At 44.6% G+C, this 12,119-nt stretch overlaps 1 protein-coding gene across 2 annotated transcripts in view; it reads right to left on the bottom strand.

The window, feature by feature from the left end:
* Positions 1–687: 687 nt before the first annotated feature.
* Positions 688–12,119, bottom strand: part of POFUT3 (protein O-fucosyltransferase 3) — a 36,501-nt gene continuing 25,069 nt past the window's right edge. For both annotated transcript variants that reach the window (XM_077476209.1, XM_077476208.1), the window contains one exon: positions 688–988. In XM_077476209.1, the coding sequence (XP_077332335.1) occupies positions 764–988 (225 nt within the window). In that variant the 3' untranslated portion in view covers positions 688–763. The remainder of the gene's footprint in view (positions 989–12,119) is intronic.

The following is a 12,119-nucleotide window of genomic DNA, read 5'->3' as shown; positions in this document are numbered from 1 at the left end:
AAATTCTTACCGTTAGTACGCTCCTTTTGACAATTGTCCAATTTTCCACCAAGGCTAGTACATTTTTGGCGGACAACGGCTCCACGTCTGATTTTTGTATGGTCAGTACACAAAGCCGTCACACAAAAGTCAAAAGTACGCATGCTCGGAATCAATGCTCACCAAACACGAAATTATCACAAGGGGCCCAAAGGGTGATGCTCAAGAGATGAGATTCCTTGTAGTACGTCATTACGTTTGTGTTGTTGAATGACAATTTGCGTACCGTTAGTATGCAAGGCAAGATCCTGGTGCATGCCCTTTTGACAAAAATCATATGCTCGGTTGGCCAAAAATCGAACCGTGTGTACGAGGCTTTAGACTGACAGCACTGTGCAGTGCAGTTAAGCCTGCATACTGATGGCAGGTCCTCATTACAGACTGATATGTAGGGTATTATACAAAGCTAGTATACAGAGAGATTCGGATAGAGATATATTATAATTATATATATATATATATATATATATATATATATATATATATATATATATATATATATATATATATATATATATATATATATATATATATATATATATATATATATATACATACACACACACACACACACACATACACACACACATACATATACACACACACACACATATATACACACACACACACACACACACACACACTAAATGTATTTAAAACATACATTTAACATTTTTTTGAGGAATATAGAACCGATTTTTTGGGCATATGTCTAGACCTCAGTTTAATGTTTGAAAACAAGGTTCCAAAAGTCCTGAGTGGTAAAATTTTTGTTTCTGTCCACCAGTAGTCTGAGTGCACGAGCTTCTTTTTTTGACTGTTCAAAGCTGGGCTTCCACATGTCTTTCATACTAGACTTTGAAGCACGTTCTTGCAAGAATGAAAAGGACTCTGGCACGGGACATGTTAGGTGAGTCACCTCTGCTTTCCACTGCTTTTCTTTTAGACCCTGTAAAAATAAAAAATAGATGTCTATTGACAGAAAGAGGGCACATGGACCACAAATCACTACAGCTGCTTTTACCAATGTACCAATCGTTAAAATATAATAGTTTTGGAGTAAAACCTTTGAGATGTTTTTCACACTCTTTACCAGGATATACAGTAATAGACAAATGATTTAAAAACGGAAAATTGTATACTCACCTTTCCGTAAATTTCCTTTCCTGACGCATCCCATGGCAGCACACACAATGGGTTGTGACTCCGCCTCCACAACCTGATAGGACTGGTTAGCTATAAGATTTGAAGAGGAGTCCACCGTTGCATTCTCAGTAACTATCACCTTAGAGGGGTGGGATCCTGTGTGCTGCCATGGGATGCGTCAGGAAAGGAAAATTACGGAAAGGTGAGTATACAATTTTCCGTTTTCCTGACGCATCATGGCAGCACACACAATGGGAAATAACTCGCTAAATGGGAGGGTGCCTTTCAGAAGTTTTTATTTACTCAAGTACAAGGTATGGATGAATTTGATTGAATAATTGATCTCCCGAACTCAACCGTAGTTAGTTGAGTCGGGTCTATTCTGTAGTGCGACATGAATGTGGTTTTTGACGCCCAAGTTGCTGCCTTGCATATAGTCTCTGGTGATACTCTACAGTACGCTGCCCATGAGGCCATCATCGCCCTCGTTGAATGCGCTTTCAGGTTTTCCGGTATTGAAAGATGTTGGACTAGATATGCTTTCTTGATAATTTTAATTAACCATGAAGCTATTGTCCTTGAAGAAGCCGCTTGACCTTTTTTGGCGCCATGCGGAATGACCAGGAGGTTTTCTGACTCTCTAAATGGAGCGGTGACTTCCAGATAGGTAGAGATTGCAGACTTCACGTCCAGAGGATGCGGATTTCCGTCTGTGTTGAGAAAACAGGAAGATTGATCTCCGGATTGAAGTGGAAGCTAGATGCTACCTTCGGCACGAACCGGTCCGAAGGTTTGAGTACGACCCTGTCTGGGTAAAAAAACTAGGTGTGGTTCTTTGATTAACAGAGCTTGCAGCTCGGAGACCCTCTTGGCCGGTGTGATTGCAACTAGAAATGATAGTTTTAGTGTCAAGTCCCATAGGGATATTGATCCCGCCGGCGTGAAAGGTTCTTTTGTTAAAGCTTCCAGAACGATCGATAGATCCCAGGTCGGAAAAGTTGGTTTTCTGGGAGGCCTTATTTTTAGGCATTCCTTCTGAAACTGAATGATGAGGGGATTTAAAGCCTATTTGATTCCTGTCATTGCAGGTATGGCAGAGACGTGAACTTTTAAGGTGCTTGGCCTTAATCCTTTCTCTAGGCCTAGTTGTAGGAATTCTAACATCTGAGAGACTGATGGAGAAGGAAGGGTTCCAGGACTGCTGTTGGGCTATTGCGGAAAATTCTTCCCAAATCTTATTGTATATGTTGTTTGTCGATTTCTTCCTTGCTTGTTGTAAGGTAGATACTACTCTTAATGAACAACCCTGTTCTAGCAACCTTTCCCTTTCAGTTTCCAAGCCGTCAGGTGTAATCGCTCTGGTGACGGGTGTAGGAATTGCCCTTGCGAGAGCAGGTCTGGGAACAGCGGAAGTGGGAGAGGCTCCTCTGTGTTCAATTGCAGGATGGTCGGAAACCACGGTTTTCTGGACTCGAAGGGCAACACTGCTATTACTGTGGAAGACAAACTCCTCAGTATGGCCAGAAATCTGGCTAAACCGGGGCACCGGAGGGAATATGTAACCTAGGCGAAATACCCAAGGATGGTGAAGACAGTCGATCCCCGTTGCTGGATAGGCTGTCCTTGCTAAGAAGCGAGTGCATTTGCGGTTCGCTGGGGTTGCTGCCAGATCTATATCGGGAACGCCCCATTTGCGTGTCAGAAGGGTAAAGGCCTTGTGACTGAAAGACCACTCGTTGTTTGATATAAACATTCGACTTAGGTCGTCCACGAGTTGGTTGTGAATCGCGGGTACATATACTGTCCTCAAAGCCGTCAGGTGAACTTGAGCCCACTCGATTATAGGTCGAACTTCCCGCATTAGGACTTTGCTTCGGGTGCCCCCTTGCCTGTGGACATAATTCACAGCCACTGTATTGTCCATGCGTAGTAGGACACTCTTCCCTGAAAGAAGGGGACTGAAAGTTAGGAGTGCTTGCCATGCGGCTCTGAGCTCCAGAACGTTTGAGACTATCCCTTGTGGACAGAAGGGCCAGCGGCCCTGTGCTCCCTGGTCTAGATGATACGCTCCCCACCCAAGATGACTGGCGTCTGACGTTACTATTTCTGGGAGTGGGTGAACGATAGGACGACGGCGTGCTAAATTGCTGGTTTGAGTCCACCATCGTACTGATTCCTTGACTGCCCTGGTGATCGATATTTGTTGTGATATTGATACCCCATTCCATTGTTTTAGGAACGAATTCTGGAGTATCCTCGAATTCCATTGGGACCACTGAACCATTAGAAAGGTTAATGACATTGAGCCCAGAACGCTTAAGCACTTTCTTGCAGACAGGTAGTCTGCTGACAGTAGCCTTTTTACTTTGCGGATGAGTGGATAAAGTTTTCCCTGGGGAAGCCCTACTGTGTTGGATCTGGTGTCTAATTCGGCTCCTAGGAAGACCATCTTCTGTACTGGGACCAGGCTGCCCTTCCTCCAATTCACTATCCACCCGAATTGCTGGAGTGTGGAAATCAGGATTGAACGATGTTGTAGAAGTGTTTCTCGACTGTCTGCTAGAAGAAGAATATCGTCGAGATAGTGTAGGACCCTTAGTCCCCTCTCTCTCAACAGTGCTATGACTGGAAGTAAAACCTTTGTGAAGGTCCTGGGTGCCGTCGATATCCCGAATGGGAGGCTTTGAATTGAAAGTGTTGCTTGTCTATCGCGAAGCGCAGGTATTTTTGAAAGGTTTGATGCACTGGAATGTGTAGATAAGCGTCGGACAAATCGACTGAGAGCATCCAGTCTTGCTCTCCTACTGTTAGTAATATTGATTGGAGACTCTCCATCCTGAATGATTCGACTAGAATCATTTGGTTCAACCTTTTCAAGTCCAACACAGGCCTCAGGTCTCCTGTTTTCTTTAACACTAAGAAAAAGGGGGGAGTAAAGACCTTCTCCTCTCTGCTCCTGTGGAACGTCTATGATTGCTTGCTTTTGGAGCAACTGCATGATGTATTTGACTAAAAGCTTCCTTTTCCGACGCGAAAATGGTAGTTTGGTAGGCCTGTAGTGTTTTTTTTTTTGGTGGTTTTTGCTTGAACTTCCACCTGTGACCTTGCTGAATGGTGGATATCGTCCAGGGATCTTTTATTCTGTCTATCCATACTTGGGCAAATAACCTCAGCCTCGCACCTACTATTGCGGGCTGGGCATGCATGGCATCAAAAAGATTTTTTGTTGGTCTCCCGGAATGGTTGTCTTTGATTTTTGGACTCTCACAAAAGAGAGTTGTGTGTTTCGCCAATACCGTTTGAATTCTTTCCCGGGTCTATAAGATCTTACGTCCCGGTACCTTTCGGGCAAGTGTCGTCTGAAGGACGGATTTATCTGTTGTTTGGGTCTTCTGTCCGACGGTTTTAGACCCGATTTTCCTCCCGTGACGTTTGATATTACGGGATCTAATTTTAAACCGAAAAGGTTAGTGCCATCGTAAGGGATCTTACACCAGCTGGATTTGGAAGTTGCATCAGCAACCCAAGGTTTCAGGCAGAGCGCCCTCCTGGAAGTTACTGAGGCCAGCATCGCTCTTGCTGAAGATCGTATAACGTCCACCGCCGCCTCTGCTATAAAATCGCCCGCTAGGCTGAGTCCCTGCAGCGCTGAAATAATCTTGTCTTCTATTGGTAGGGTTACATGGCGTGCTAAACGCCTCAGTAAGGAGTTTACCACAGGAGCGGAGATAAGAGGGTTCACCGCTGGCTCTTTTAGGGGATAGAGCTTTGCTAATCTGTTATTCAAACCGGATTTTTTTTTTTTTTTTTGGCCTTTGCCATTCATCTTTTATGAGCTCCTCTAGCTCTTCAATAAAGGGAAGGACCTCCGGGTCCTTTTTCAGATTAGGGAAATATTTTCCTAACTTAGGGGGGGCGTCTTTCTCTTCTTCCCAACCGATCGCCTCCTTAACTGTTTTCGCAATGGATTTATCAATGCAAAATCGAAAATTGTAGGGGCCAAGGGTTCCTCTTCCTCCGGGGAGTCGTCTGGATCCTGAGGGGTGTGTGAAGTTGAGGCTGAGTTAGATGATCTGATTGGATCGTATGCTGTCACCTGCAAAATCGTTTCTTTAACCGAGTCTCTTATGATATTGGAAGCTTCTCTTGCGTCAGCTTCTTTGTCTCGAGTTGCTTCCTCCAGACAGATTTGGCAAACAAGCTTACTAGGTAATGCTTGCGCTCCACAGACCCAGCAGGTATTAACCGCAGGACGGGTATGGTGCTATGACTGGAAGTGAAACCTTGACCGACTACGCCGAGAGTGCGAGTGTCTTGAGGGGAAATGTTCCTTTCGTTTAGAATAGGATGACCCCGATGACCTGCCAGAGCTACCAAAATGAAAGGTATTAATGGCAGTGCTCTCTTTTTCTCCTCTTCACTACTTACCAATCCATACGTCCCCTTACCTTGTAGTTCTTGGATGGTCTACTAAGGCAGCGGTCTCCATAGGGAAGGATAGAGTACACCTGTGACCAGAGGTTTTCAGTGTAAAAGCTCATGCAGAGTATAGGCAGAAGGTGCTGACACAGAAATTAATGGTACGCAACATAAAGATGATAGAAAAAACACTTACCAGAGATCAAGGAGGACTTGTCTTGCAAGGTAGCAGGCTGTGTGCAGAGACCAGGATGACAGGTGGTGTAGAAACACAAGCAGCACATCAAAAATGAAAAAGGCAGTTTTTAAATAGACCGCCGTCGCCGGGGGAGTGACGTCACCGCCGCGCATGCGCACTGGCCGCCCGCGCCGCCCCGCGCCATCTTGGATGCTGGCAAATGCAGAGGGCAGGGGGAAATGTCACTTCCTGAGCGCCGAGCGTCCAAACACGGCCGCCATGTTGGGAAGGGTATACCGCTGTGGAACTACAGGGCTCAGCATGCCCAGAGAAAGTAAAGAAGGAAAAGAAAAGGGAAAAAGAGAAAAACGAAAATGAGACAAAGGATAAAGGTATGCCTGGGGAAGTAAGAGGGAGAGCAGTAGCTAGAACAAAATAGGTAGAGGGAGACCGCTGCATAACATTAAAACCTCTTTTTTTTTTTTTTTTTTGCTTACTTGATTTTTTGCCCCTAAAACCACCAGAGTGGGGCCCCCTGCGTTATAGCTCATTTAGAGACCGTACGGACAGGAGCTTCCAGGTAGGAGAGGCTGAACCTAGCTGGGGTAGTGCGGTAAGGGGCTCCATTGCTAACCGATCGAATAGGTGATGTCCCATTCAGGTGAGGAAAAAAAGGAGAATGCAACGGTGGACTCCTCTTCAAATCTTATAGCTAACCAGTCCTATCAGGTTGTGGAGGCGGAGTCACAACCCATTGTGTGTGCTGCCATGATGCGTCAGGAAAGCAAGTTACCCCCTCTTTACAAAAGTATATGGGGGTTCTGAGCCTTCTCCGCTCTGTCAGCTAGTGTCATTCTAACATGGAGGCATTTGATATTACTCTCATATAAAACTACCCATTCTATCCATTCTAAATTTGAACATTTCCACAGCTGTCCTTAAAGCGGTCCTTTGTCACTATTACAGATAACCTGCTTTCCTCCTTAGTGCATGAAAAAGTAGTTACAGTAGTTTGAGGGCACACAATTTCAAGTGCATCATTTCTTTCGGTCTGGGCTATCCTAGAGAATCCAAGAAAAAAAAAAATTCATGCCAAATTTTAAACTTTGGAATAAGATAATTCACCATTTTACCATATAATCATATGCTTTACAAAAAGTTTAGATATGTTTAATATCACAAACCCAGATTAATCTACTGTTCCAGAAGAAAAAATCTCTAAAACGATTCAACCTTCTCCAGAGAACCTTATAACAGGGATTTATTTACCCGTAGGACATCTTCCAAAGCATCTGCCTTCAGGATTACCTAACATTAGACATATAGGGCCAAGCAGAGTACAAAAATATTAGTAAGCATAGCTGAAGACAGCAGTTACCAAATCATAACCAATAAACACAAAAAGTTCTGACTTAACACCAGGGGCAGGAGATCAGGAGCAGTAGCCAGACTAAATGCAAGTCAAAAAGTAGTGAATCAAAGAAATCACAAAAAATAGATTGAACAATCCTTATTCAGGTACAGGGTCAGTACACTAGGCCATCATTAAATGAAGCTCTTGATTTACAGTAGGTCATGTGTCTTCTGCAACATGGCATCACTGAATATCTGCCAACAGATGACAAAGGCCAAAGGCATGTACCTAACCACAGCATTCGCTCTATTGGGATATAAAACTTGATTCTCATTAATAAAAAGAATATGAAATGAAACCTAACAACATCCCATGTTTGCATTTGCAGAGAAAAGAAAATATTTTTTTTTTGTTTAGCATGTTCTGTCAAAAATATTTCAATATGCCCTTTTTGAACTTATTTATAAAAATCTAACATGCACTGTGAGTTTTTCCTTTTTTAACAGTTTCCATGTTTTTAGTATAGTCACCTAAGTTACCTTCTATTTTCCTCAAACTATTGAGTATTCCAGTGGAGAGACATTACACTATAGTTCTGCATCTTCTACCTTGAACTTTTAATTTTTTTTCCTTCGCCTTGGGGTGGTCCCATATATTTTGTTTCATAGTTTCATAGTTTCATAGTTAGTAAGGTTGAATAAAGACACCAGTCCATCCAGTTCAACCTGAGTGAGTGCCTACCCCTATCCCTGTACATTGAACACTCACATTGGTCCCTACCCTCAAGGAGCCCACAATCTAAGGTGCCCGTTCATATACTAGGGCCAATTTTGGACAGAAGCCAATTAACCTACCTGCATGTCTTTGGAGTGTGGGAGGAAACCGGAGTACCCGGAGGAAACCCACGCAGGCACAGGGAGAACATGCAAACTCCAGGCAGGTAGTGTCATGGTTGGGATTCGAACCAGCGACCCTTTTTTTACTGCTAGGTGAGAGTGCTAACCACTACACCACTGTGCCGCCCAATTTTTCATAATATAAAAAATATCAAACAGGGAGAGTGGTATCTCCTTGTAATGACCTGGTAACTCAAAAAAAGGGATCTCACCACTTGAGTTCCCATTGCAGGGTCATTTGGAGACCGCTGGTTATATTTGGGGACTCAGAGTACAGAAACCTGTTTGTGGGAATACAGAGGACGTCCAAGATTAAACAGAAAGAGAAGGTTGAATTTAAAAGTTCATAGAGACAAGGAAGCTGCTGGTATGCTAGTTAAGCTGGCCATACATGGATTTAAAGTCGGCCAGTTCAGCAGGGACCGACAGAAGTTCAATTCATGTATGGGCAGGGATACATGAAGGATCAACTGACTGACTTTTGTTCAACTACTCTCGTCAGATTTTTCCCACTGGATCAGCACTGTAGGCTATAGCTTGCAAAACTGATTGGGGAAGTCTCACTGCTATCAGAAGGTAGGATTCCCCCATCCACATTGGGAATTGAATTATGCCGCATACACACGATCAGACAATCCGGCGGACTTAGTCTGGTGGACAAACCACGTAAAGTCCGCCGGACTGTCCGAACGAGCGGACCTGCCCACACACGTTTTTTTTCCGGCGGACTAGGTTCGGCGAACATAATCCGCCGTACTTTTGAAATGAACGGACTTTCCCACACACACGGAGAAAGTCCGTTCACTTTGAGCGCGGCTCCAGGTAGCCGGGACCAGCGAAGGAAGAGTCTCTGGCCCGTAACCTGGTATGGAGTTAAAGGGGAAGCCCTACGCCGAAAAAACGGTGTGGAGGTCCCCCCCAGGTCCATATCAGACCCTTATCCGAGCACGCAACCCGGCCGGTCAGGAAAGGGGGTGGGGACGAGCGAGTGCCCCCCCTCCTGAGCCATACCAGGCCACGTGCCCTCAACATGGGGGGGTGCTGTGGGGAAGGGGGAGCTGCGCGCCCCCCACCCCAAAGCAACTTGTCCCCATGTTGATGAGGACAAGGGCCTCTTCCCGACAACCCTGGCCGTTGGTTGTCGGGGTCTGCGGGTGGGGGCTTATCAGAATCCATGAGCCCCCTTTAATAAGGGGGCCCCCGAATCCCGGCCCCCCACCCTATGTGAATGAGTATGGGCTACAATGTACCCCTACCCTATCACCTGTGAAAAACAATGTAAAAAAAAAACACAACACACAAGGGTTAAAAATGTTTATTGCACAGCTCCGTAGGTCTTCTTGCGTCTTCAGGGGTCTTCTCGCCGGACTCCTCCACTATCTTCTGCTCTTTTGCTAGCTCTTTTACTAGCGGAGGAGCCTGGCTTTCTTCTTCGTGTTTCTTCTTCCAAGCGGCCCCCCTTCCCCAAAGCACCCCCCCATGTTGAGGGCACGTGGCCTGGTTGGGCTCAGGAGGGGGGGGGGGGCGTTCACTCATCCCCACCCCCTTTCCTGACCAGCCGGGTTACGTGCTTGGATAAGGGTCTGATATGGACCTGGGGGGGACCCCCACGCCATTTTTTCAGCGTAGGGCTTCCCCTTTAACTCTATACTAGGTGACGGGGCCAGCGACGCTTCCTTCGCTGGTCCCAGCTACCTGGAGCCGGGCTCAAAATGAACGGACATTGTGCGGGAAAAGTCAGTTCATTTCAAAAGTATGGCGGACTAGCACACACACGGCCATATTTTCCACAGGACTTTTGGGTAAAAAAAAGTCCGCCAGTTCCACCAGATTGTTTGATCCTGTGTACGCGGCATCAGCTTTTTTTCATTCAATTTTCTGGTGGAACGGAACCGACCAGGGATGCCATCTATCACTCACCAACTTCAACCTCATGATAGAATCGCTAGCAGAATCTATTCACACTTTAACCGTAAACAACATGTCATAAATCTTTTTGCTGTTGATGTCCTTCTTCTCTTATCTAACCCAACATCGTCATTACCGCAGGCACACCAGATCCTCACAATTCAGCACTGTGTGCTACTATAAAGTCAACTTCTCTAAATCCTAATATTGGATTTAGGAGCCCCTATAAATATTAAAAAGCAGTTACAAGACCATATGCCATTCACATGGAACTCCCAAGGTATTCCTTATCTTGGAATCAGCCTCACATCCTCAGCAGCATCCCTGGCCCAGGACAATTTCTTACCTCTCATCACAAAAAAAAAAAAAAAATTAAAAGCTAGCATATGGCACAATGCAAGCTTACATTGGTTGGTTGCCTTTAAAATTATGATCTTACCTTAAATAAAGTACATCTTTAGGAGTACTTCCCATTCTCATCTCGACACCCTAAAAATCCTCTCGCAACTGTTACACACCTTCATCTGGGAAGGCAAAACAACAAGATGCACACAAGTAAACCTAATTAAGCATAGATCCGCAGGAGGAATGGGGTTGGTGAACATTCAAGACTATCACTAGGCAATGCTATTAGACCAACTAAAACATGGCTCAACAAAAATAGGGACGCCCCACTGTGGCTGCGTATAGAGCCAGCCCTTTTGCCTACGCAGGACCTCACATTGTTCCTATGCGACACATGGACACCATGGGACCCTCCCTCCCACTGTACAGTAACATTGCACGCTTGGAGAATCCTACGCAGCCAACATAAACACTCCACACAGATTGAGCTACCTAACCTCCATACCCAAATTTTAGAATCTAAGATACCATTTTTAAAGACAGATTCACTTCTTGTACAGGGCCTAAATAAAGTGCAAGACTTCTATAATAACGCCACACTTAAATCATGGGATGACTTGAAAACCACACAATACACATGCATCCACATCTTACATTTTATGTCCAAAAATCCCTTAGCTAATCTGCAAATCCACCCTAATGCCTATAAATTCCTTAATTTCTGTGTTTAATAACCTACTACAAGACAATACCTCATTCCTCAACCCCTGTCCCCCGTCCCCCGTCCCAAATACAAAAGTGGGAAAAGGAGCTTAACAACTCTAATTTCCCGATGCAGTGGCAAATGGCATTGAAGTCAGTCCAAAAATTGTAAAATTGCACAAACCACTGGGAAATTATGTTAAAATTAACACATTGGTGGTATTACTCACCCCTCAGTATAGCAAAATTCTTCCCAAACATGTTCTCCAACTGTTGGCGAAACTGCGGCAAAACAGGGAACTTAATACACACTCTCTGGGACAGCCCCAACCTAACTAACTTTTGGAAACTGGTATTCTGCCCGATATCCCCGATAATGGGGGTTTTCACATCTCCAGACATAGGACTAGCTATCCTCAACCTAGGAATAGACAAATACCCACACTCCATAAGCCCGGTGATAACCCATATCCTACCGGCAGCAAGGAATACTATTGTTAAGAAATGGAAATCCCAAGACTCACCAAACCTATCTGAAGTCATTAGCACTGTTAATCTTAAAGCAGGAGTAAACCCGCTGACTTTTTTTTTTTTTTTTTACACCTGTAAGGGAAAATGCATAATGATCTAGTATGCACTGCATACTAGCTCATTATGAAATACTTACCTTAGAACGAGGTTCCAGCATTTCACTCGGTCCACGCTGAGGGAGCTGACATGTTCCCTCGGCATGTCTTCCAGGTATCGTGGCTCTGGCCACTTACAGCGAATGCGTGCGGGAGTTTTCTTCCTGGCAAGGTCTGGTGTGCTTTCAGCCGAGAATCCCTGGTGCGCATGTGCCGCTGAAGTCAGCGGCTCATTGCGAGGGGAATATTCTTTTTACCTACAGTTAAGCCTTATTATAGGCTTACCTGTAGATCAAAGTAAAAAATTTGACTATACAACCGCTTTAACTACACTTACGAACGTTTACAGGCGATCAGCTTGCTTAATTGCAATAGGATTGACCAAACATGGTCAATTTGGACTGATAAATATGTTTCTAAAGTTCGAACCACTGTTGTACTATATTACCTAGTACAGATATAACTGCCTGTTTACATGCTACTAAAGTATATTGTATACATTATCT

The sequence above is a fragment of the Lithobates pipiens genome, unplaced genomic scaffold (genome assembly GCF_037356315.1).
Source record: "Lithobates pipiens isolate NorthernLeopardFrog02 unplaced genomic scaffold, aLitPip1_a1.2 Scaffold_13, whole genome shotgun sequence".
Classification (NCBI taxonomy): domain Eukaryota; kingdom Metazoa; phylum Chordata; class Amphibia; order Anura; family Ranidae; genus Lithobates; species Lithobates pipiens.
The sequence above is the reverse complement of the archived record's forward strand: the minus strand, read 5'-3'. Positions and strand labels throughout refer to the sequence as shown.